This window comes from Antedon mediterranea, chromosome 3 (genome assembly GCF_964355755.1).
Source record: "Antedon mediterranea chromosome 3, ecAntMedi1.1, whole genome shotgun sequence".
Classification (NCBI taxonomy): domain Eukaryota; kingdom Metazoa; phylum Echinodermata; class Crinoidea; order Comatulida; family Antedonidae; genus Antedon; species Antedon mediterranea.
The window spans coordinates 26,493,541-26,521,408 of NC_092672.1; the positions used below are offsets into that span (position 1 = coordinate 26,493,541).

Here is a 27,868-nt window from a genome sequence, read left to right on the forward strand (position 1 = left end):
ATTAAAAAACCTGAACCAAAATAGAAAAGTATCTTCTTGAAAACATGTTTGCTATGGTGCCAGTTTAAACAAGATCAAACACTCTACTCAACAAATTGATTGTAAAACAAGCAAATGGTCATAATCATTGTTGCAAGACTAATCAAAGATTGAAGAATTTAATCATCAATCTTCCATTTCTTGGATTCATGCTTGTCAAAAAGCGTGCACAGTTCAATGTTACTTTGTAGGCCTATTTAACTCAGCACGTTTTTGACAACATTAGAAAAGAAGAATTAAGAAACATAGAACATTATTTTAGACTCTTTTTATGATTACCTATACGGACATTATTTTAATGCAAAGTTATTTTACTAGAAAGGCATCTTCCTGACTATTTATACAACAATGCCATTACAAAAAAATATTCTGCATAGGATCGAGAACGATCTTCTTATACTCACAATGATTGATGTATTGTATTGTTGCTTGGGAATAGTTTTTAGTTTAGTTATTCATGTCGAATCTTACGTTTTCTTAAGTTCTTTTTAATTGTTGTTGAACCACAGGAGGTGAAATACAAATATATAATATATATTCAATTATAGTTATCACGTATAAATAATTCTTATTCATATTGTCATGAATAAGCCTATTGTTGAGCTGAAGAGGACCCTCTGCCAATAGCCGAATATCAAAATATCAAAAAATAAATATAATATTGAAATGTATGAGCACTCTTAATTTTGCTTCCAGTGGCCATATGGAGTAAACCTACAACTATCTATAATTCCTAATTCGAGATATTAGCAATGCCTGTTTATTTTTATTTTTATTTAATTTTATGTCTTTAGGTAATGTGGCCAAGGATTACTAATAGTAAATTTATCACTTTCCTATCACTTATCAGATAGGTGGTAATCCCCCTGATATTATTAAATATCATGGCAATACGAATGGACTGCCATCCCGGGAATTAATATTTTTATTATTGTAATGTAGGATTTTTATTTAGCTTTTGAGCCATGATGAATTTTGCAAATTCAAAATACACTAAGACGTAACCAATTGCCTATTGAATTGTTGTCTCTGAGTCTCAAGCTAGTAAATTTGAATTTATTATAGAAAAGAAGAATCATCCCGAAGTGTTGCGTTTGCCGCGCCGTCTCGTGAGTAATCCCACAAAAGGGGACGCCCCCCCCCCCTTATTAAATGACGTCATATTGTACAGTCTTTTGTACAACTTTATTTTACAACCGTATATTTACTGTTATATTTCAATTAAATAAAATGTAGTTTAAACAAATAAATTACAGTAAGTAATACAACTATTTTCTTTTTAAATTTAGTATTACATAATAATTCCTTAATGTAATTAGATTTTGTATATAAAAATTATTATGCAAAATTAAAAGTATAAGAAGTTTACGACGACAGACCACAACTCCCCTGATTCACTCGCGTAGCATTCTTGGAATTCCGGAGGCTTGAAAGGAGACGATATCTTTAATAAGGGTAAGTATGACTTAAAGTTATCGGTATTACAATCATAAATAGTTTGATATAATGCTGAATGACGTTAAATCGAGCCTTGCCTTTCAGTTTTGTAATTATAGTTATCTAAACGTTAAAGTAATAAAGATTAGCTAGGCCTATACTATCCATGTTTTTGTCAAGACGGCCAGAGCTAACGGTAGGCTTAAAATACCGGAAGTCGCTTTTCCTTCCGGTAGAGACTAGGTATCCAGTAATGCAGTCTGACAATAGCGGAGGCCTAGACTTAAGTTAAGTAGGGTTGAATAATTTTCCACCGTATTTGACGCCCAGTCAAAGTAGGCGTAGTAATAGTAGGCCTAGGAGTTTATCTTCATTCATGTAGGCCTAGCTATACTAGATTGAAAAGATGTATAGAAAGTTTACTCTAAAAAATAACCAAGTCAAGAATAATAAATAATGCTATATTTTGTCCTACCTTGTAGTAAATGTATTTTTTTGTATTGTTTTATTAATTGATATAATTTAGAATTTGATAATAAGATACCGTACTAACATTCTTGGGTCCTGTTTCTAATTTAAAGGAAAGAACATACTTTTTGTACCATATTTTGAAAGAATTTTATTTAATTGTTTTTGTGTACCCTCACAAAAAAAACCCATACACTAAAAGAATACCTCATACCTCTTCAAAATGGTCGTAAAACCCCCACTATTTTAAAATGATGGCTGAACAGCACAAACATTTTTTTACTCTTTGTGGATAAAGTCATCATGTTACTTAATCAATAATGATGATCAACATGAGAGAACCGGGTGTATTTTTTATATTGAGTAATTCAATTTGACCTTTTATTTTAAAACTAAACTAGACAAGGTAAAAATGTTATGGCTATTCTAACTTATTTTACTGTACTGTATGTGCATGTATTGAGATTTCTCACCATTTTCATTCCTGTATGAAAACAAAATGTGTAATAATTACAGGGTAATGTAAAATTAAGTTAATATTATAGTGACTGTGTAACACAGTCTGTAGTATAGTATTGATGACAGAAATGTCATCTACTGTACAATACTGTACAGTACAAATTAAACTGTACACAATCCTTTCAAAAATAATATCAATTAACATTTTGATACAGTAATTTATACTTTAAATACAAGTACATGCTCAGTATTGTTGCCCTGTTTTGAACACACCAGGAAACTGGCCTCAAGGTGCATAATGCTTTTTTTAGAAAGTCTCCAATTTCAAACCTTTTAAGGAAGTACTGAATTAAACTACCTTTTATGGATAGGATCCAACAGTTGTCTGGCAACTGAGAATAACTTTCAGTTTAATCATCTTCTTTTGGTCTACAGTATGAAGAGGCAGGCTAATAAAATATTGAATGTACCGTACAGTACTACTGTACTATTTAATGTAAATGTCAAATTGGCGATGATACCAAAGTTTAATTTTTGAACAGCAGTTTTATATTTAGTGTTGTGTTTACGAAAAATTGTAAGCAACCAGAACATGCTGCTGACAAAAAAAAACCAGGACATCCTCTAATTTAGTCAGCTGTGCACGAAAACTGAACAGCACCAAATAACAATTAACATTTTTGCGCGAATGTACAGTAGTCACTACACAGTCCCGTACAAATGGTGTGGTGTCAACTCTGGCCTCCACAGCCTAGCTAAATCCAGATGGACAGACATTAAAAACCTGTTATTGTTAAGGAATGATTAATTATCCACATATTTGGGGACGTTTCCGGAAATTCAAGTTTTGTAAAACGCAGCCACTCCTAGCAACTTTTCAAGGTACACATGACCAGTTTTTTGTTAAGGTACTGTGTGTAGTTTCAGAAACAATGGATTCTTATGAAAATTCTTTGCAAATAATGGTATAAACTGTTAATCGTGAATACTGTACTGTACAGTAGCTGACTAGATTTAAGAACGCTTCGGTTCTCTAGTGCCACTATCAGCAGCCTTTTTCATGTGCTTTTGAAAACACAGCCAAACTGGCATAGTTTTATATAAAATATTAGAAATCTAGTGTACATTCAGTGTCCTTACATTAACAGTTCATCCATTTCCGTGTTTTGATGCGTTTTGAATAAATTATTGTAAGAATATTAAATGATTTATTATTCTGTCTCAGCCAATCATATCTGGTTTTCAATCATTTCAATTTTTTAGCTGTTGGGAATAATTTGTGCGCATCCCACGTAGCATCATAGGCATGTTATTCTGTGGTGATTTATTATTCATCAATGTCATTATAATAAGTTTATCCATGCACATCAGCTACAGTACTGTACCAAGAGAGAATATGTTTCATCTTTCTTGGCTAAGTTAATTTTTGAGCAAATTATGCTTAATACAGTATGTTTAAGCTAAAATGAGGCGATGTACTGTATCATATCATGTAAAGTCGGGGATACTGCATGTCCTTTTCCTTGGAGGTTGAATGAATTCAATATACACAGTAGTACTTTGTAATGTAATTAGTAAAAAAAAATAAGGTAAACAAGGAAAGACATAGATTAACTTTATTTGTCTTGTAAAATATGAACATTTTATTCTTAATCTTTAGTAAAATATTTATAATACTGTACAGTAAAGCTAAATTAAAATACATCGAATAGTTTTAAAATACTTAGATAATAAATTCTTTACAATAAATATTATTGTTGTACAGCTTTATCTATAGTATCACAGTAGTGTACAGGTATAATACTAAACAGTACCTTTCTTCTATATAAACAGTGTATATCACCTACCACCAGTACCATATCATTAGGGATGGCATATTAACTGATGAAGCCTAGGCCAGCTAACCCTGTGGGTATTGGCATACTCCAAATACCAAACTTAAATTAAATTTCAAATGTTCTCTGGTCATATAATGATTTGATCAGTTATTGGCTGTATGGTATTACTGCAGTGTTTTGATTACATTAATGGATCATATTCATATTTCAAAACAAAATGTTATGAGTATATGATGTATTAAATATTATAAATTATTATAACAGTAATAATGATTCCCAAATATTAAAGAATGTTTTCTCCCAGTAAAGTAACTTTTAAACAATGGTGTGTTGGTTTTGCCATTTTTGAGTTGTTCATTTACCAAAAATTACATTGAAAAAAAAAAAAAAATTTACTTTAAAGATGTATTGTCCCCCTGAAAAATAATTTTATACTTTTTTTTTTGAATATTTCATTTTAATGTAACGTAATACAGTTAGTTATCCACTTTGACCAAAAATCATATCTAAACAAAATATATACCTGAAATGAAATAATGTAATTTAAAGAAATGTGGGGATATCTTTATTAAAACTACGTCATATCCAAAGTTGGATTTCATTAATCATTTTCATCAATTTTTTGGAGGGCGTGGGGAATTGTATTTATCAACTAATAATTATTACTAATGTGTAGAATATTGTAATTCCAATGGGTGTTGTTTGTGCAAATAAAAATGCTTATACATTAATTTGTGTTGAAAAATATATAAAAGAAAAAAAATTAATATGCTAAAATTTGAAAGAAAAATACAGTTGAGCTTGATTTTATGGTTAATATTTTTAGCACAAAAAAAATCAGAACATACCTGAGTATTTTGCTGATAGTGAAACTAGTACAGTATTGTCTTGCAAGAATACATCTTATTTGTATTGTTGTAATGTACAGGCGCAGGCACACCTATTTACAGGGGGACACACACCTATTTACAGGGGGACACACACCTATTTACAGGGGGACACACACCTATTTACAGGGGGACACATACCTATTTACAGGGGGACACACACCTATTTACAGGGGGACACACACCTATTTACAGGGGGACACACACCTATTTACAGGGGGACACACACCTATTTACAGGGGGACACACACCTATACAAGTTGTTTATATTATACAGTACATGTTTTTAGTTTGTTTTTTTTAATTTTTTTTTTAAGTGTATAATTTTTTTTTTTTACATTTTTGCCATCCAAACAATACATCAGAAGGTCTCAAGTGTGACTGCATCCTTGCTGTGTTAGATCTTAATGTGTTTTAAATTACTGTACTTGTGTTAAACTCATCCTGAGTGCTATTAAGTACAATCACCTATTCAGTACAAATTGATCTTACCATACATATAATCCAGAGGGTTTCTATAGACTAATTTTATTGTATAGTGTAGTACCAGTAGTAAGCATTTGACCATGGAAGGATTTTGTGAATGACATTGTTGTGACTGACAAATGGTTTCATGGAAAAGATTATTGAATACAAGAGCTGTTAAGGTTTACAAATTGTAGTACAATATGTACAGTAGTGAATACTATAGTGCTGTACGGAATATATGTACAGTTCCCTATAAATTCAGTTAAAGACCCCTTCCCTGCGATTTTGGACGTTTTTTGGAAAATAATACATATATATCGATCACTTTAAAAACATTAAACCATGTCATTCCTTGTCTTAAATGTACGTTTTATGGTAAATTATGATAAAAAGTGAGAAACAATGCACTACCTAAGTAGCTCGCGGCGATCGACCTCTCGTGGACGGTCTTAGGCCTAGCCTAGCTAGGCTTAGTTTTGTAGGCCTAGCTGGTAAACATCGATAACGTACGAACATCGTACGCTAGCTATATACCTAGCCTGACGTTGTATAGTTGCGGCATTAATTGTCTTTGTATTTTTGCCAGATGTTGATACAAATTGGGGAAAACCCGGTATTTTCGCTGAAAATCTTAGGTGTTGGGTCTTAGCTTTTGTGATCTTAGGTCTTAGGGGGTCTGAGCTTTCGTGGTCTGAGCTTTCGTGACACCCATACAATTTCTGATTTGAATTGTGTAATAATATTATGTTTTTAATGTTGTTTATTACAAAAATGAACATTTCACTACCATAAACTGGTTTGAGGGGTAAACTGTGCTTAGTACAGTTGGATGGTTATTCGTCAGTTTATTCGCCACTAGTCCCAAGGAATAACATTTCATGCTCCAATGAACATAGATGCTCTCGTCCTGATGCGTAAAACTCTATCTATCTATTTGTAAAGTAATTCCATAAAATAGATGCTGCACTGGAAAATGCACAACTTAAGTTCTCATTAGGAACATGAAGAAGTTGATTATTCACAATTTTGTCTAAATTTATGAGATATACAGTACCCCAGATAAAACATGAAAATTGATGCACAACATGTTGATTGGCTGACAAGAGGTTTTTCAGAGTACTTCAACCTCTTCATGGTGAATAATGATTCAATTAAATCTGATGCATTTTCCAAAACATTTTAATAAAAATGTACACACAGGAAGTGATGAGTCATACTTAGGTATGCAATTTATTACATCACTAAACACTTTTAATAAATGCCAAGTGAGACATACACAACACATACAATTTCACTGTTGTTGAGTTATACAGTGCTACTAATAGCAGCACATGTGTACACTGCACACCACCATTCCAGTAGTAGTAAGTAAAATGGATTTGATTTTTTGTTTAAATACGTTTAGTTTTTTTATTTCATGAAATAAAATAAACCTGGTTAAGGAGAAACAAAGTTTTAAATTGTATTTCATGTAGACATTAATAATAAATAGTGCATATTTTGATTAAATACAATAGATAATGTTAGAATGTGTACAATTCAGAAGTACAGTATGTTTGTTAGTAGGGTAGGGTTGTTACTGTATCAAATTTAGTTGTAAATGTGTAGATAATAGGGAGGTTTCGCAACCTTACGAATACGATAACGAAAACGGATACGTCATACATTTGTGAAACTTTTGAGCTGATCTCCATTTCATATTCGTAAAGCGTATTCGTGTTGACGAATGTGAAACTGTATTCGAAACTACAAAACGAGTATAGTTTTTGATCTATTTTGCACATTTTGCATTTGAATTAGGAATGATTCATGATTATAATATAATTATAGATTTATTGAAAGTAATTTACTAAAGTAATTTACTAAAATGCCAGGTCAATGTAGATAAATAGCAGTTTTTAAAGTCCTCACTCGCTTTGGTGTTACGCCTGTAGACCTAGGCAGCCAAGCACCAAGCAACACGTACCTGCGCTTCGCTCAAATTTACCGCAGTCATATTTTGGACGCGCCTCGATATTTCGTGGCCATGCGAAGCAGATTTTTTTATGGCTTACGAAACGAATACGTGTGCGTGATGTATCTGTTTTCGTTATCGTATTTGTAAGATTGCGAACCCTCTCTATTGACTTACAGTTGATACTGTATTATCTACAGTATTATAGGTCTATCTAGTTAATTTAAATACAGATACTGTATACTGACTAACTTCTATTGAACATACTGTAATCTACGGTATTCTTTATTGTTTATGTTTATATTCATACCAGGTGGTCGGTATAACAGGATTTTTACTACTGTAACATGTGCTGGTGTCATATCATTCCTATTTGGTTCTGTGGTCAATTCACGGTCAACTCAATGTCCATATTCTCGTTTTAGCTGCCCTACGGTAGCTGCCACAATATTTTTGCATTAACCTGACCCAGTGTATGTATTTAAGATTCAACTATTGAACTACTGTACCAAGATGACAGGAAAAGGGCCACGCCAGAGAGGGTGCAATATTTTTACTAGTTCCCAGCAAAAAGTGAACCGTTCATGACAGGGTTTGCGATATTCATAGGTGGCTAGTTTTTATTGATTCAAAGGTCCAGCATCTCTCTGGTTGGCAGTATAAAAACCCATAAAGTATAAATAATACTGTACAGTATTGTATCAAACATTGTAAAATAGCTAATATAGAATACTGTCCTCCAGTATTATTAGTCAATCCATGTACAGTACTTTACACAACAGTATACTGTACACTACATCAATGTTAACTGTCCATATTACCCATCTTTGCCTAGTAAATTTGTAGGCGGTAGAATGGGGGATAAATTCGGTAAATCTGCTGAGTTAGCATGACAGTGCATGGTAATGTAAATATTGCATTTGATTAATTTACAATTACACCAACCACCGCAATCCTTAAACTAAATGTGGCGTGTCATATGACAAATACCAGATATGAAATCATGTAAAATAAATAGTTCAATACAAATATTTATAAAGTACAGTTACTTGAATGTATTTTGCACACCTATCTGAACAGTTTACAATTATCTTACCATAATCAGTGTCGTTTGACTCACCATATGAAGTGTTTGTTGATTCTTCTTTAGCGGTATTTAAACAACATCCTAATTATCGATATCTATGACACTGTATATTTAATTACTGAGAATTAACCAATTCAGTGGACCAGTAACTATTCAGTAGCAAACTCTTTGTACTGTGGAGGGATCATGGATACAAAGAGTAGTACCATATCGTAATGTATACCGAAAATAGCTATCTGAAGAGAGGATACATGAAAAGAAGAAATTCTGTTTCACACACCTATCTGAGTACATGTGGTCATCCATGACCAGCGCCCTCTAGTGAGAACCATCTCTTATAACAGCAACACTTTTCGTAACACTGTTCTGTGTGTACTGTATTTTCAAGCAGAACTCCCACCAATGTTGGATTGTGTTAAATTGAAATATGTTTATTTTGAAAATGGCGGAAATGGTTAAGAATTATTCTTTCCTCAAAATATAGAGTTAGTACTGTACTTGATGGTCTGGAACGTTTGTCTCGGAATATAATTCAGCATTCTCATCTAATTTTAATAATGTTTACAATTTTAGAGTGATCACAATGACAACAATGAATAAATTAGAGCAAGAGTTGCAGAAGCTAGAAGTGGAACGTAATCGTTTACACGGCCAACCGGGAGAACAAAGCTACACTTCAAACACCATTTCGTCATCAAATATTTACTCGCATGGACAACCAAAAAAATATGCACCGGTGACAGCGCCCAAACCGAGACGTAATGCTGATGGGACTCTTCCACCCTCTGGCTCTCGAGGTAACATACATATTTAACATTTTGTTAGAATATGCTGTTAAGGCAATGCTGTAGTTTGTACTGTAGTGTAGATTAGCCAAAATTTGTAACATGTTCTTTTCATATTAAGGTAACTTTACTTGTTGCATGTTGCTGCAGTTCTGTTTCCCAACCATAGACCCTTAGTTCAATTTTAAATTCTTAAAATAGAGCTGATTTTTCTATGTAGTGAATATCCATCCAACATATTAAGAAGATTCTTTTCTGTAAAACTTCGAAACTTAGTCTCGCTATTATTCAAATGCAACAGACACAGTACAAACAAATTGATAGCAGTCTCCATATTTGTTGAAGACCATTTTTTTACATATCTGTGTTGGCACATGTTCTTTAATTCCTATTATGTGTGGACGCTAGGTTAGAAATAGCTTAATGTAACTAACCGTGCCATACTGTAGATGTATACTGTAGCATCTGCGTCAGATGTATTGGTCCATGCCTTTCCTCTGGTCAAGGTGGGCACTGGACGAGGGGAGCCCTTGATCAATGTTAGGACCTACCAAGGTGCTTTCAACAGTCCTGGCTTTGTTTGTATCAAACCTGTTAGTGTTAGTGGTGGTAATTATCGCTGTTGGTTTCAATTGAATATAAAATAAAAATAAAATATAAACCTATTTAACCTATGAAACCATCTATTTATGAAACCATCTATTTAACCTCTAGAAATGTAAATAATTTTGATTGGCAGGAAATTCGCATCTAGATAGTATTTCATTGCTTTAATAACTAACTGCCACATGAGTTTTGTTTGACATAACAGAAACAATGTGACTTTACAAACTACAGTTTAGTATTAATCTCGTACTGTAAGTGTCTCTTTAGCTGTAGTACGCCATTTTACAATTCTTATAAAAATGCTTGTAATAATGTAGTGTTACGCTTAGCATTAGATAGTGCATGATAGAAACATGGAATGCGTTTTCTTACAGGATTACCGCCCTCAGCTGTTCCAAAGCCGTACAAAGGTAAGAGGTTAGAGGTCAACTCGCCAACTGCTTTGCACCTGTTACACACTAACTTGTTTTCTGACAGGCTTTGTCATCTACACTTTGACATTTACTAAAATGTCTATAACATCAGAAATAATTTATTATGGGAAAGGTGTTTGTAGTGAAAGATGTGTGTTGAATGAATGTGTATATTTATTTTGTGTTTAGTTTATGTCACTATTTACATAGGAATTGAGGCAATACAGGGCCATATCCACCAGTACGCTAATTGGTAAGGTTTCAACCTGACACTTTTCACAATCACAAGGGCCTTTGACAACCCAGTGGCTTAAACAGAGATTATTCCCTTTTCTTGCACAAACCGGACCACTTTATTTCCCCTGGCATCACTGCAATATTGTGATAAGCAGACTAGCATTAGTTTCGGTCTAGACCTCTTCAAACAGAAGATAACACGGTACTTTTTGTGTAAAAAAAGTCACACAGTAATAGCCACAATATTTGTAATGGAAATAACGGGTATTGCTAAACTGCGCAAACTGCGCAAATACTGCGCAAACTGCGCAAACACTGCGCAAACAACAAAAAAAGCTCTGCAAACCTCCTTCAAAACAATTATTATTGATTAGAACACAACTAGAACTATATAGGGAGACAATTTATGAGAAAAAAAAATTGAAATTCCTTTAAGTTTGCCTTTTTTTTGGTGAAAAACTTCAATTTTTGGGAAAATTACTGATTTCAAAGCGCAAACAACAAAAAAACCTGCGCAAACCTCCTTTAAATCAATTAATATTGATTAAAACACAACTAGACCTATATAGGGAGACAATTTATGGGAAAACAAATTTGAAATTCCTTTAAGTTTGCCTTTTTTTGGGTGAAAAACTTCAATTTTTGGGAAAATTACTGATTTCAAAGCGCAAACAACAACAAAAAGCTGCGCAAACCTCCTTCAAAACAATTAATATTGATAGAACAAAACTAGAACTATATAGGGAGACAATTTATGAGAAAAAAAATTTGAAATTCCTTTAAGTTTGCCTTTTTTGGGTGAAAAAGTTAAATTTTTGGGAAAATTACTGATTTCACAGCGCAAACAACAAAAAAAGCTGCGCAAACCTCCTTTAAAACAATTAATATTGATTAAAACACAACTAGACCTATATAGGGAGACAATTTATGGGAAAAAAAAATTTAAATTGCTGTAAGTTTCTTTTTTTTTTGGGTTAAACACTTCAATTTTTGTGAAAATTAAAGATTTCACAGATTTAAAGGCCTGCGCATACCCCCAAAAAAGCTGCGCAAACCTCCTTCAAATCAATTAATATTGATTAGATAACAACTAGAACAATATAGGGAGACAATTTAGAAAAACAATTGGAAATTGCTGTAAGTTTGCTTTTTTTTTTAAATTAAAAAATTTATATTACAGATTTCACAGATGTCAAGGTTTGCGCACACTGCGCAAACACCAAAATAAGCTGCGCAAAAGAACACAACTAGAACTTTATAGGAAGACAATTTAGATTGAAATTCCTGTAAGTTTGCCTTTGTTTGGGTAAAACAATTTTTGGGAAATTTACAGATTTCACAACGGAAACTTTAAAAAAAACAGAAACAAGAAAATTATTTTTTTTCAAATATAACTTTTTTTAATGAAATGTTTCGCAATTATTTACCTTCAAGGTTTTTTTATAACATTCTACTGTATTTCCAAATCAACATAAAGCTTTACATTTACAATGCTCTTTTTTCTTTTTTTCTGGTTTTGTTAGCCCTTTTTGAAGTATTTTGTTCCTTTTTTTTGCCACTAGTATATGGAGGATTAGTTGTGGACAACTGTCCATTTGTGGAGGTAGATTTAGATTTAAAGGAGGTTTGCGCAGCTTTTTGTTGTTGTTTGCGCTGTGAAATCAGTAATTTTCCCAAAAATTGAAGTTTTTCACCAAAAAAAAGGCAAACTTAAAGGAATTTTAAATTTGTTTCCCCATAAATTGTCTTCCTATATAGTTCTAGTTGTGTTCTATCAATATTAATTGATTTAAAGGAGGTTTGCGCAGCTTTTTGTTGTTGTTTGCGCTGTGAAATCAGTAATTTTCCCAAAAATTGAAGTTTTTCACCCCAAAAAAAAGGCAAACTTAAAGGAATTTCAAATTTGTTTCCCCATAAATTGTCTCCCTATATAGTTCTAGTTGTGTTCTAATAAATATTAATTGATTTAAAGGAGGTTTGCGCAGCTTTTTGTTGTTGTTTGCGCTGTGAAATCAGTAATTTTCCCAAAAATTGAAGTTTTTCACCCCAAAAAAAAGGCAAACTTAAAGGAATTTCAAATTTGTTTCCCCATAAATTGTCTCCCTATATAGTTCTAGTTGTGTTCTATCAATATTAATTGATTTAAAGGAGTTTTGCGCAGCTTTTTGTTGTTGTTTGCGCAGCTTTTTGTTGTTGTTTGCGCTGTGAAATCAGTAATTTTCCCAAAAATTGAAGTTTTTCACACAAAAAAAGGCAAACTTAAAGGAATTTCAAATTTGTTTCCCCATAAATTGTCTCCCTATATAGGTCTAGTTGTGTTCTGATAAATATTAATTGGTTTGAAGGAGGTTTGCACAGCTTTTTGTTGTTGTTTGCGCTGTGAAATCAGTAATTTTCCCAAAAATGTAAGTTTTTAACCCAAAAAAAAGGCAAACTTAAAGGAATTTCAAATTTTTTTTCTCATAAATTGTCTCCCTATATAGTTCTAGTTGTGTTCTAATAAATATTAATTGGTTTTAAGGAGGTTTGCGCAGCTTTTTGTTGTTGTTTGCGCTGTGAAATCAGTAATTTTCCCAAAAATTGAAGTTTTTCACCAAAAAAAAGGCAAACTTAAAGGAATTTTAAATTTGTTTCCCCATAAATTGTCTCCCTATATAGTTCTAGTTGTGTTCTATCAATATTAATTGATTTAAAGGAGGTTTGCGCAGCTTTTTGTTGTTGTTTGCGCTGTGAAATCAGTAATTTTCCCAAAAATTGAAGTTTTTCACCCCAAAAAAAAGGCAAACTTAAAGGAATTTCAAATTTGTTTCCCCATAAATTGTCTCCCTATATAGTTCTAGTTGTGTTCTAATAAATATTAATTGATTTAAAGGAGGTTTGCGCAGCTTTTTGTTGTTGTTTGCGCTGTGAAATCAGTAATTTTCCCAAAAATTGAAGTTTTTCACCCCAAAAAAAAGGCAAACTTAAAGGAATTTCAAATTTGTTTCCCCATAAATTGTCTCCCTATATAGTTCTAGTTGTGTTCTATCAATATTAATTGATTTAAAGGAGGTTTGCGCAGCTTTTTGTTGTTGTTTGCGCAGCTTTTTGTTGTTGTTTGCGCTGTGAAATCAGTAATTTTCCCAAAAATTGAAGTTTTTCACACAAAAAAAGGCAAACTTAAAGGAATTTCAAATTTGTTTCCCCATAAATTGTCTCCCTATATAGGTCTAGTTGTGTTCTGATAAATATTAATTGGTTTGAAGGAGGTTTGCACAGCTTTTTGTTGTTGTTTGCGCTGTGAAATCAGTAATTTTCCCAAAAATGTAAGTTTTTAACCCAAAAAAAAGGCAAACTTAAAGGAATTTCAAATTTTTTTTCTCATAAATTGTCTCCCTATATAGTTCTAGTTGTGTTCTAATAAATATTAATTGGTTTTAAGGAGGTTTGCGCAGCTTTTTTTGTTGTTTGCGCTGTGAAATCAGTAATTTTCCCAAAAATTGAAGTTTTTAACCCAAAAAAAAGGCAAACTTAAAGAAATTTCAAATTTTTTTTCTCATAAATTGTCTCCCTATATAGTTCTAGTTGTGTTCTAATAAATATTAATTGGTTTGAAGGAGGTTTGCGCAGCTTTTTTTGTTGTTTGCGCTGTGAAATCAGTAATTTTCCCAAAAATTGAAGTTTTTCACCAAAAAAAAGGCAAACTTAAAGGAATTTCAAATTTGTTTCCCCATAAATTGTCTCCCTATATAGTTCTAGTTGTGTTCTATCAATATTAATTGATTTAAAGGAGGTTTACGCAGCTTTTTGTTGTTGTTTGCGCTGTGAAATCAGTAATTTTCCCAAAAAATGTAAGTTTTTAACCCCCAAAAAAGGCAAACTTAAAGGAATTTCATATTTTTTTTCTCATAAATTGTCTCCCTATATAGTTCTAGTTGTGTTCTAATAAATATTAATTGGTTTGAAGGAGGTTTGCGCAGCTTTTTTTGTTTGCGCTGTGAAATCAGTAATTTTCCCAAAAATTGAAGTTTTTCACCAAAAAAAAGGTAAACTTAAAGGAATTTCAAATTTGTTTTCCCATAAATTGTCTCCCTATATAGGTCTAGTTGTGTTTTAATCATTGTTAATTGATTTAAAGGAGGTTTGCGCAGCTTTTTTTTTTTTGAGCTGTGAAATCAGTAATTTTCCCAAAATTGAAGTTTTTCACCCAAAAAAAAAGGCAAACTTAAAGGAATTTCAAATGTGTTTCCCCATAAATTGTCTCCCTATATAGGTCTAGTTGTGTTTTAATCAATATTAATTGATTTAAAGGAGGTTTGCGCAGCTTTTTGTTGTTGTTTGCGCTGTGAAATCAGTAATTTTCCCAAAAATTGAAGTTTTTAACCCAAAAAAAGGCAAACTTAAAGGAATTTCAAATTTTTTTTCTCATAAATTGTCTCCCTATATAGTTCTAGTTGTGTTCTAATAAATATTAATTGGTTTGAAGGAGGTTTGCGCAGCTTTTGTTGTTGTTTGCGCAGTGTTTGCGCAGTTTGCGCAGTTTAGCAATACCCGAAATAACTGGATGTTCCCGTCCCGTTTTGTTATGCTTCAATGCGTAATCAGGCATTATACTATATAATCAGACATTTTATATATTAGGATCAATCTCCCACTGGATTATATTTATCCCAGTGTGTTAAAATTATCCCACCGAGATATAACATTATCTATTCCAATGGGGATTTTTCACTCATCCTATATAATCCCACTGTGTGTTAATATAAAATCCAATAGGATGAGTTTATTTTGAAATCTGCATCAAGCAGTAAGTGCAGTGTTGTAGGTTGATGGTACAGTGGCACATCATTTTATTTTAACTGTAAATATGAACAGTGTTGACATAGTGAATTGTGGTGACATAGCGAATTGTGGTGACATAGTGAATTGTGGTATCGGTAATGATAGTGCTGATGGTTATTCTAGAAATGTTTGGTTCATTTTTGGTAAACATGCACATTATTACCTATACAATACTGTACCTGTATATGGTGATGGTATCATTAAACCATTCATATTTGCTGAGTTTTTATACCACTTATATTCACTATTAATAGTTAATTCCACATTTATTTAATTTGTTGTTTTATGCAAACTAATTTAAGGTTCTTTTTGATTGAAATTTATATTTATACTGGGTAACCTCTTCAGTCAAAGACTGGTCTCCCAGAGGGCCCAGTTGGTGATCAGTGGCTGTGATGTACTAATACACCGGGGTAACCCCCTACTCGTCTCGAAAGATGTACTAGGTTCTTTAAAGTGCACACGAGCTAGATGTGTACACTGGACCTACGGTTTATAGTCCTTATCCGAGAAGACTCGTTCTACCACCAGAACCATGGAGTGAGTGAGCCTCGAACCCCTGCCGATGTTATGGCTACGTAATTACGGTTCCACTGTCTTAACCGCTCGGCCACTCACTCAAACAATATTTCATATAATATGTTTTTAAATAATCACTAGTAACCAAAACTTAGTTTTACTTTCAGCAGCATTGGGTTTTCCAAAATGAAATTTCGAAAACAATGATTATTCATACACTGTATTCTTTAATATGCAAATTGGGTTGTAAGATGGGCTTATAACTGAAAACTAAAATGCATTGAGTTGAGGGTTATACTTTAGGGTGGGCTTATATCTGAGGAAGACCAAAATGAATTTGGTTGAGGGTTATACTTTAGAGTGGGCTTCTGAGGACCAAAATCTGAAAATCACAATATAAATTGTTTATGAGATGATGGGCTACTGTATACTCTGGCTTACAATATTTCTCTTTCTGTTATACAGTATACTACAGGATAGCATTTAGCTCAGTGAACCATTCACACTTTAATTAATTGGGGTGATTTTGCACTAAGAATTTTTATTTCTAAACTTGGGTTTTATTCACAGCTCTAGATGTGTATTTCATATTGACATCAAAATGTAATGATTAGATTCATGTATCTACCACTCGCTAATCCGTGTCCATTTTTCTTTTTGGCATGTCATACTTTGAATAATAGATTTACCATTAAGGTCCATTATTTCATTTTTTAGATCCACAGTGTAGTTTACATTGCTTTTACATTTGTGTACATTGAATTCATCTTTATTTTAGGTCCTTTATACCCTCCACCTCCTCCAGTTAAAACATCACAACGTCATGATCAGCTTAGATCACGGCCGACTGGGCCAGGTATGAATGAGGTACAAAGTTACCACAAAAACGTGCAACTCGGCATGTTGTGAGCATGTTCAGTACTTGTTTATGGAGCATGTATCATTAAAATTTGATTTCATAGTTTTCCGATTGTAAAGTTATGTATGTGATTACATGTTTCATTTATTTTATGTTTACTAATAATGTTTGATGTTCATAATTATATTTATAGTTTTCATTGTTCAATCCTTTGATCATAAAAGATATTTAATAAGAATCTATATAATACTTACTTATATATATAAACACAGCAGGCAAAGAACTTAATTCTAACCCGCCCGGTGATATACTGAAAATTAATTATTAATTTGAAACGATAAAGATGAGAAAATCTGTGAGAATGAGAAAATGTCGCCCCAACCGAGACTCGAACTCGGACCGTCTGCTTGATATGCAGTTTCCCTAACCATTAGACTGGGGCTTTCATGGTATTGTTCAAATTCGATTGGATAGCGACTCTTTAACATTCTCGGCTATTAAGGCGGAACAGCACTAGTCCTCAGTTGTACGCACGCGCAACAGAGATCAAATTGATACGCCCTCGTCTTTCAGTATTTTTATTCACGAGGCTTACTTATTACTTATATTTATATAAACCCTTTAAAGTACATGTGTGTTGGAGTAAGTGACTCATAAATTTACATTGGACCTGAAAGATGGGAGGCTTCCTGGTGGTTGGGTCATCGATTGGTCATTTTTTTGAAGCTGTACAATTTTTGTGGCAGGAGTGGCAAAAGTGGGGATGACTGTAACTGTCATTAGGGGTGCCACATCAACACTTGATGTTTAAAGATAAGTCAGCACAATCCCAATGTAATTTTTAAAATATTATCATAGCTGTTATATCTTGAACAGCTGATAGCAATGTGGTACCTTATACAACACACCGAAAGTTAACACAGTGTATATAGTGTAAAAATATACACTTCTGTACTACTTTAATATAGCCACACCTGTGTTTCATGGGTTACATAGGCCATAGAAACTGGTTTGAAGTATAGGATTCAAATTCAAAGAACTTGATATCATATCATATACAGATGGTTTCATTTTACACTGTCATAAATCAATGTTCCTGTTTACAGTATAATGTGTCTTGGTGTCCTTCATCCCAGCAGTTGGAAAATGTTCTATTTAAATAGCCATTAAACTAAAAAATTAATTTGAAATATAAATATTTTACCAAAGAAACATTACATGTATGGTGGAATCTGAAAAAAAAATAAAAATTGGCTATGTTGTGCCTAGCTTACCTGGATGAACCAATAAAAGCAAGATATATATCACCCCCCTCCATAATTGGTACAGTCCACAAAGCAAATGTTAAAATGTGATTTTGTAAACGTGACCGCTCCCTCGCCCACAATTTCTGGTTTTTCATAAAAAAGAATTTGTTTCTTTAGTTTTGCTGTTTAAGAAGTGTGGTTTTGAAGAGTTGTATATAATAAGTAATAATAATTGTTGCATGAACTCATATTTTTTATCAAAAACTGTATTTTTTATACTTTTTACAATACAATTTTATATGATTTTTATTTACTGTTAAATGTTTTCATAGCATGTGTTATTATTAATCGGTTGACGAACATATTTTTTTAATGAACTTTAACATTTTGTTTGTGAGTTGATGTTGTTTATTATTCAAATTCCATTTCACTATGTAAGATATTATGTATTTCATTGGTGTCAAATGTCAATTGCATTTCAAGTTTACTAATACTCTTTTTTTTTTATATAAAAAAATAAACTTACTCTATTGTAATAAATACTATATATTCAATATCAAAAGTATATACATCAGTAATTATTTTTTTCTAAATAATTTTGTTTTTATGTGTGTAAAATATGTTTATTAATTATTTAATTTTCTAGGTTTATCGAGCTATGCACCAGTAGCCTACTCTGTCCCTGACGATGACTTGCCACCACCTCCTCCACCTCCAGCAAATTACCAGGGAGGAGGTCAAGTTGATGATCTTCCCCCACCACCACCTCCAGAACCAGGCTACTACAACCCACCTCCACCACCACAAAATGCTCCATACAACGAAAGACACCCTCGCGCACGCGTTGGACAAATTCCGCAGTCTGCCCCTGAGCCAACTACTTCCCATGAGCCAGGTCGTCCTCCGTCCCAAACACAGCAGTATGCTCCTCGTAGAGGCCCACAGGTGCCTCGCCCTCAAGAACCAACAGCTCCTGAAGGGGCCCAACGTGCCAAAACATCTGAATGGGCTTACTTCTTGCCACAGCCATCTGATCAGCCAATATCAAATCCAGATAGAACCGGTTCCGAAGCAAAAGTTGATCACCTGACTAACCTGTTGGTTCAGAATATGGACAGTCGACCTGATGAAGGAGAATACTTTGGTTAGTTAGAATTTTCTGCCATTTCTTATTTATATCCAAAAAGAGTACATGAATGCCTTTATGACTGAACTGAATTTGGTAGGAAAATTAACCATGATTGACGCCGGCTAAATTTACAAAAAAAAAGTTTGCTTGCGTACACTTGGTAAATTTGGTCAGTGGAACTTACCATGGTCTCGGTAAAACTAACCATGCTATTAAAATCCAATGCCATTGTTAAATCCAGGTAAAGCCATGGTAATACTAACCATGTGAATGAATGGTCAAAAGTACTCATGGCCGTAAAGTTAGTATTGGTAAATATAACATTTTCCACATCGAGTATGGACAAGGCTAAAGACTAATATGGTTAAATGATATTAAAGTCAAAGTTGCTATAATTAATATCAGTTGTCTTGATAAATCATTTCCATAGTTCAGTAAAGAGAAAATTACAGTATTGACGCATCATGACAGTCAATTTGCACGTATGCAGTCATTTTTTAGCATAGAAATTATGGTTTTCAAACTTGATACAACCGTAAATTGGGATTTTACAATCGTTTATCACAGAATTTGGGAACCCTGTAGACTGTGGCTACTGATGATTGTTATAAGGCATTAAGCTGGGATAAGGCATTATAACAAAACATTTGTTAGATAGTCCCCGTTATATTTATATTTTAGGCAAGCCAAGGTTTATGAGCATTGTAATTTCCATTATTATTTTGGACAATAAATGAATCTGTATCTGTATCTGTATAAAAAGCATAACTTTTAATCATACAAATGAATATTTGTGGTGCCATTTGATTTTGTTACCCTTCATTTACAATTGACCTGAATCACTGGACACTTAATGTTGCCTGCTTGCAAGTGTGATATAAATAGCTGAAAAATTGTCAGACACTAGATCCAAACAGCCCCAAGTGGTTTAATATCTTTATTGAATTTTATAGAAATAAAAAAAAACCTGGGCAACTGACCTAACATGTTGCCAGAGCATCTAAATATATTTTCTCTTCTACAATTTAAAATTATTTAATAGTTTTGGGCACAAAAATTGTGTAAAAACAAAATAAGTAAACATTCTACCACTTATTCCAAACCATATTTAGGAGGCAATTGTTTAAATGTCTGTGGATATGAGAAACATAAGCCATGACAGATGAGTTTGTAAAATATCCCAGAGTAAAATGTTACCAGAATGAACGCTATGTTGATGATGGCCAGTAAAATTGAATTTGGTCAAGTAGTCGATCTACAGTAACTGGTCCAATGGTCAGTTGGAAATAACCTCAAAGACCACATGCTAGTAATATCATAGCAGTAGTCAGAGATAGAATATATACAAAGCAATTTACTGAATCTGTAAAGTATTTAATTTAAAGGTCATATGACATTTGTAATGTCAGAAACTGCATTATAGTTTACTGGCTAGTGTTAATATCATAATACTTTAGTGTGTGTTTACCATCTTGATATTACAACTGTGTTGTCTCTTCTTCAACGGACCTGCAGCAGCTGCTAAGCTTACCACCTTAATATTACAACTGTGTCGCCGCCTCTTCACCAGGCCTGCAGCAGCTGCTAAACTCACTTACAGGTTTTCAGTTTCACTTGCCTGAAGCTTTGTTTCCACTTGAAGTTGATTAAATTTCTTCACAGGAATAGATCACTAAATTAGTATAATGAGTAAGGAACGCTAGCATATTTTGTGTGTACTTACCCGGATAAACAAATCCATGCCATTGTTCATGTCACTGATTGTTACTCTTTTTATAATAGTTCTTTTATTTTTTTAAACAGGCCTTTGTTCGAAATGCGGCTTAAAAGTTGTAGGAGAAGATTCCGGATGCACAGCCATGGATCGTGTGTTCCACGTGGCATGCTTTACATGTGCTACCTGCCAGAAAAAGTTACGAGGACAGCCATTCTATGCCATGGAATCTAAAGCCTTCTGTGAGAACTGTTATGTAGTAAGTGCTTATTAGTAGTATAGTGCTCTATAATATTCTGGTATCTCCAGATGTAAGTCTTACATTTCCAAAAGCTAATGTTCTGAATACCAAAAATTAATGGTAAAAATGTCAAGAAATGATTACCAAATCATTAAAATGCATTCTGAAATAAAATTGAGTCCCATGGTTCAATGTTTTGTTTTAAGGATTGATTTTAGAACTTTATTTTAATTTATCATTAAAAACTGGTCTAAAATTTACCAGAAAACCAAAGGGTCTTTTATTAATGTGAGATTTATAGTCTGTACCATAGGGAATCAAGAATTAACAATAGTAAATTGAGTTGACTGTTAGTATTTATACCATGTGTATTTTATTATTCTTCTCTACTTTGTGTTCATATGAAAAATGCATAAACATTTCCCATGTAAAAAAGTATACATTTTATGCATCTCATTTAGTAAGAAACAACGTGTAATACATTTAATACATGTCACAAAGTTTATTTTAGATGGAAAAATAGCTACTCAAACACATATTTTAAGCCTACACATCACACACACCAGCATTGTGTGTCAAATTAGCATTAAAGCAAAATGTTTGTCATTCAGACCTGTAAAACCAGCCGAAAATGAAAAAGCTATCTCTCTAATATTACGGTGCCCTTTGAAATTTGTTTTTGAAAAAGTCATAAACATATTTAAAGACAAATTAATCTAATTTCTACAAGTTTTCATTAACAAAATGTTAAGCTGATTCAAGCTGTCACAATATTTAGTATGGCTCAGGCACAAATCTGACGAAACAACTCTAGTAACAATTATTAGTAATAATTATCTGTTAAAATGTTCAAGTCATTTTTTAATTGATTGTTATACATATACTGCATATCTTTTTTCTTGATTTCAGTCATCCCTTGAGAAGTGCGCTACTTGCTCCAAGCCAATCACAGAGAGGGTAGGTTTATGTTATAGATACATACTGTACTATACGATAAAGATACACCAAGATTTATAGAGAATGAGTGATTTAACCATATTAAATACTGGGTGCCTTGTACCATATTAAATACTGGGTGCCTTGTACCATATTAAATACTGGGTGCCTTGTACCATATTAAATACTGGGTGCCTTGTACCATATTAAATACTGGGTGCCTTGTAGCATATTAAATACAGGGTGCCTTGTACCATATTAAATACTGGGTGCCTTGTACCATATTAAATACTGGCTGCAATTCAAATGAATATATATACTACCAGTAACCCTTGCTCCGCACGGTCTTTTTCTGCCTTAATATGTTGTTATATACTTTGCATGGACAAGTATAATAACAGCGCACTTTGATAAAAGTACTTTGACAAATTATTTAAATAAAAACAAATTGTATCACGAATAAAATTCGGAACTACTGTATTTACGGCCATTGGTTTGTTATACACTATTCCTTCACTTCAATATATGTAGGCTAAAAAATTAAAGCAATATTACAGTGGAAACACGAATTAAGTTTATTTATATTTTCCCGGCCACAATATTTCCTTTCGTACATAAGTTGGGGACCCCTCATGAGACGTCACAAAATATGAATGAATATTCATTAATCATGTCCATAAGCTACGTTAGAAATTCGCAAATATTACAAAGGTTTTCTTTCGAGCTGTTTGTGTAGTTGAGTGTATTAGGCTATGGACTTTACATGTCGATGTATGGGGTTCGAATCCGATGAGCAAGTTCTTTTTACTTTATAGTGAGAGAGAGATTATTTAGAGGGTAGGTTTAGTTATATTTAGGAACTTGACTATCTTTCACATAAGGGCCCCAACTTCTGCATGAAAAAAAAAATGGCTTCCCGGCTCCTGACAAATTGTTTTTTTTTAAAAATTGTCAACAATACCAAGGTGTGTATGTGTGACACATAGGCTATTTGGATTTGTTTTTTGTGTGTTTTTTTTTTTTTTTGTTATACATTTTTTTTCATGTGTGATTTTTTTTTTTCAATTTTTTTGTGTGTATTTTTTTGTATCTTTTTTGCTAGTTTTGTAATTACATTACATTGTGGTTTAGTTTTTATTTTTAGCTTTAAAAAGTGATACTTAATTATTACACATGTCGCGGATTGACCTCAAACCTAATAAGCATAACTGAGCCAAACCGTGATTTACAAAATACATTCTGTTCCAAGGATAGGCGTAATTAATTAAAACTTCAACTAAAGACTGTTTATTTAGCGGTCCGGCATAGTATTTGTAGATACGGCCATGGCGGTACACAACAGAGGAGGTTGCTAAGTTTATACACAGTGACGTAACATGGTGGCTGAGACGTCAAATTACCGTTGTTTTTTGCCTTTTTTTAGTGTTTATCCTTAAAATTCAGGAAATTGACATAGCCTATCGTGTGCGGCCCCTCAATAAACATCAGTGTGCCAAATGTGAGCACGTATTTTTCAGTGGTTTTGGAGGAGATACGTAAAATTACACAAAAAATTTAGTAGCATTAATATAATACTAGATAAATCACTATGCTAACAATTATAAATTGAAAAGTAATCGCAACACAAATACTTTTAATTCAACCCCACAAAATAATTGCTTTAATTTCTTTTCTCAGATCCTGCGAGCGACCGGCAAACCTTATCACCCTGCTTGCTTCACTTGCGTTGTTTGCGGTGACAGTCTTGATGGTGTTCCATTTACCGTTGATGCAACCAATCAGATACACTGTATCAAAGATTTCCACAAGTAAGTGAAATAAAAGACAAATTTTGATTGGCTGGTGGTACTGATTTATAGTATTATGTCATAATGTCATAAAATGTTTTTTCTTTTCAATTTTTTTGAAGATATTAAATGTATTGCCCATTGAAAAAAGACCAAATAATGAATTTGACTTTTTGTGTTTAATAATTTTCAACTAATTAAAAAAATGGTTTTTTTTTTAAAGTTGTCATTAACATATCCCTCAAATTAAATTAAGACGATAGTAAAAAAATTAATTTCTAAATTAAAAAATATTTATGTAACAATATTATCTATTTTCTTTTTGGTAGAAAGGTTTTATGGGAGAAATTATAATAACTATATTTAAAAAATAAATAATTATTTTGGAATTTAATTAAAATTTAATTGATGTATTTCTGATAACAAAACTTGATATAGGTCACATAATGACCTAGATTACAGTATGTCTTTAATTGGACTGGCTACCAATCATTTGGTGATTTACATGATAGGTATGCTGGCCTTGTACATACTATATGATATTTGATATGTACAGTATACTAGCAAATACTAGATACTAGATACTAGAAAAGGGATGGATGAAAAATCCATGATTGCAATTAGTTCTGATAATTGGGTCGTTTTGTAACATCAATTTATTTTTACTAGTAATAATTACCATTATTTACTGAAACATTGCACAATACCTCTTTAATAAACAAAATGCTTGCTATTTTATTACTGTATTTGACTAATGTTTTGTCCAATAGAGGGAAATGACAACCAGATACCTAAAATATATTGGGTATCAAATCATAACGAACTGTTTGAGGGCGCTAATTTCCCTATGCTTTTACACAGTGCCTTAATTATTATGTTTTATTTACAGTGTACATCAATATTATTGTAAATAAGGCTATATATATAATCTTATTTATGACAGTATAATACAAACTTTAAAAAAAAAAACTGGCCTGACTTGAATAAAAAGTATATAAAAATACAAATCATTAAAATATCATAAAATGGGAAAAGAAACTAAGAATAGAAACATTCACCTGGCAAAAGTTAATAACAGTTACACATAACAGCCTTTTTGTAGAACAGTCAGTTTGTTTTCATCTAGGAAGGGTGAACCATTGACTTGCTAGCCTAGAATTCAGTTCTCTATGCCAACAAGCGGACCTTTGAAGTTATTCAGTTACTTCAAAATAACAACATTTATCTTTCTTTGTTTAGCAACAAACAATTATATTTGTTAAAAACTTTGTATCTTTTAGGAAATTTGCTCCGCGATGTTCCGTTTGCTTACAGCCCATAATGCCAGAACAAGGACAAGAGGAGACGGTACGCATTGTTGCTCTGGATCGCAGTTTCCATGTTGGTTGTTACCGCTGTGAAGTAAGTTTTATTTTGCACATGTTTCCAAAAAGAAATAAATCATCTTTGTTATGCTACTGTAACTGTCTTTTTTTTTGTACAGAAAACCTGACTTTACCTATATTAATCAATTTTATATTTAAATTTACATATACTTAATTTTGCACTACTATCCAACGCCAATTTTGAAGGGTTTTTGGCTGTGTCTCTGCAGCCGTAGCCATTTTTTGTTAATAAAATCAGATAATTACTAAAAAATCAAGTGCGCATTTACTACAATGCAACAATTTTCCCTTCAGGTTAAAGGTGAAAATGATCTCATTTGATATTTGATAATTAGATTATCTCGAGTAGAATCTCCACAGAAACTATTGCCTGCAGAAATAAGGCCTTAGTATGGGTTTGCCAGGCATGATTTATGAACTCTCTGTATGTCCACTGCATTTTTGTACTCTAAATATTAGTACTATATTATTCAATAGATTGACAATATGATCACATGTTTTCATTTTTTCAGGACTGTGGATTACAGCTATCATCAGAGGTTGACGGACAAGGTTGTTATCCATTAGACGATCACGTCTTGTGCCGTGAATGCAACGGAAAGAGAGTACAAAGTCTTACAGCAATGTAAATTTAAAAGAAAAACCGGTGGTGTGTGATCACATGATGTATTTCATTCATGCTGTAATCTTATTATGCAATCTGATCATGTGCTGTGATCGCATCACACAATGTATTCCAATTAATGTCCTGGAATCATGTTATGTGATGTGATCTGTGTGATCACACAGTGTATTTCATTCATGTACTGGGAACACATAATAAGATCTAATGATGCCCTGTGATCAGAACACATGATGTATTCATTTCCAAGAAAAAACTGAGTTATGTGATCTGTGTGATTACGCTATGCATTCCATTCATATGCTGTGATCATATTATGTGATCTGATCATGCTCTGTGATATAATCATGCTTTGTGATACAATCATGTGATAATACTCACATCTTTGTGGCTCTCATCTGAATAACAGACACACACTGTAAAAATTGAATATGCCATAATAACTAATTATTTGCCACTGGCTAAAATCGCTAAGCATTGTGGGAAATGAAGAAGCATTTTTTAGGATAACTGACTGTATTTTAAAGTTTTTTTAACTATAACCGTTGCCTAGAAAGGTTTAATTTTATTGTCCTAATTATTACAAAAAGGCAGGGTAAATATTTAGTGTTATTTTTGGCTGATTTTAAATATAGGTATTTTAAAATGGTGCTTACTGTAAATCATGTTGTTTAGCTGTTCTGCAAACCATCCAATTCTCAGTGCTGTATCTCCACATATTTGCCCAGTATCAAGGGAAATTCCATAATACAGCATCTCTTGTGTTTTATAGACAATTAAGGTTTAGTTCAAGACTTCAAATGTGATGCTGTATCATGGAATTATCCTATGATACTGGACAAAATGTGATTGAGTACCGACAATTGGCTGTGCAAACTACTTAATAATTTTAATAAATATAAGTTAATCTTGTAGATGAAATTTTAAATATATATATTATTATAGATGGCAAAATTTTAGACTTGAACAATTGTTAGAATAGGATCGTTTGTCAGTTTTATACAAAGGAGTGAATTACATTTGTGCTTTGCTTAGTAGGGAGCCTTTGATTTCAATACACAGCATAGACATTCACATGTTAGGAGTTGTGACAACTTCCGTAAACTACCCCAACTTCCAAATTAATGTTAGGCTCTATTGGTCTTAGTGCTCGACAGTACTACTGAAGGTCGCTTTATTTTATTTTATACACTATGGGATTTGTGGTGAATTATTTCTAAGTTACGGTACACAGATTAAATTTTAAAGGGCGTTCATTTAATTCAGATTTTCTACTTGGGTCATTTTTTTTAAGCAGGAAAATATGATGGATTTTCACACAGAAAAAATTCATTTTGGTTAATTTTTGTTTATTTGTCCATTCTTTATAAATATGACCATATTTAATAATAATGATAATATTATTTTTCCACATTTTAAATTAATGATAGAAAAATGAACAATAACTACATTTTAATGTATAAAATATACCACCGAAAACGTTTGTAGCTTTTAATTAATCATGTTTTTAGAACTTTTTTCCCTATTTTTTTTGGTCAGTACTAAGTAAAAATAGTTAATTAGAAAATGAAATGGCATAATTTTGTTTATCAATTTATATTGTGTTGTACCCCTTCCCCTAATCTGATGAACTTACTGGAATTTACAATTCATTACAATTTCTCTATGCTATTGCTATAATTTGTAAGAAAAGTTAAAAAGACTGTGAAATAGTGGGGGGTTTTTACATTCCATGGTAAAAAAAAATCAAAAAGAACAAAATTAATGATTTATTCTATTTCCATTAACAGTTGGGTATGACATCATGTGAATAATTGTTATTAGAAAAATGTTGTTGCACTTTTTATAGAATTAACAAACTGTATATGATATGTTTTTATTTTTTAAAATAGCTAGCTTTAAATTAACAAATAAATGTTACTCACCTTTA

At 32.5% G+C, this 27,868-nt stretch overlaps 1 protein-coding gene across 3 annotated transcripts; it reads left to right on the forward strand.

Annotated features, from left to right (window-relative positions):
- Positions 1 to 1,423: 1,423 nt before the first annotated feature.
- LOC140045111 (lipoma-preferred partner homolog) lies at positions 1,424 to 27,868 on the forward strand. 3 transcript variants are annotated; one of them, XM_072089866.1, is made up of 9 exons: positions 1,424 to 1,494; positions 9,211 to 9,434; positions 10,403 to 10,438; positions 18,771 to 19,268; positions 21,057 to 21,226; positions 22,118 to 22,165; positions 23,822 to 23,952; positions 25,212 to 25,332; positions 25,829 to 27,868. In XM_072089866.1, the coding sequence occupies exons 2-9, from the start codon at positions 9,221 to 9,223 to the stop codon at positions 25,943 to 25,945; spliced, it is 1,335 nt and encodes a 444-aa protein (XP_071945967.1). In that variant the 5' UTR covers positions 1,424 to 1,494; positions 9,211 to 9,220; the 3' UTR covers positions 25,946 to 27,868. The 3 variants fall into 3 exon arrangements, with proteins under 3 accessions (XP_071945967.1, XP_071945966.1, XP_071945968.1); XM_072089865.1 differs by lacking the exon at positions 10,403 to 10,438 and adding an exon at positions 16,797 to 16,874; XM_072089867.1 differs by lacking the exon at positions 10,403 to 10,438.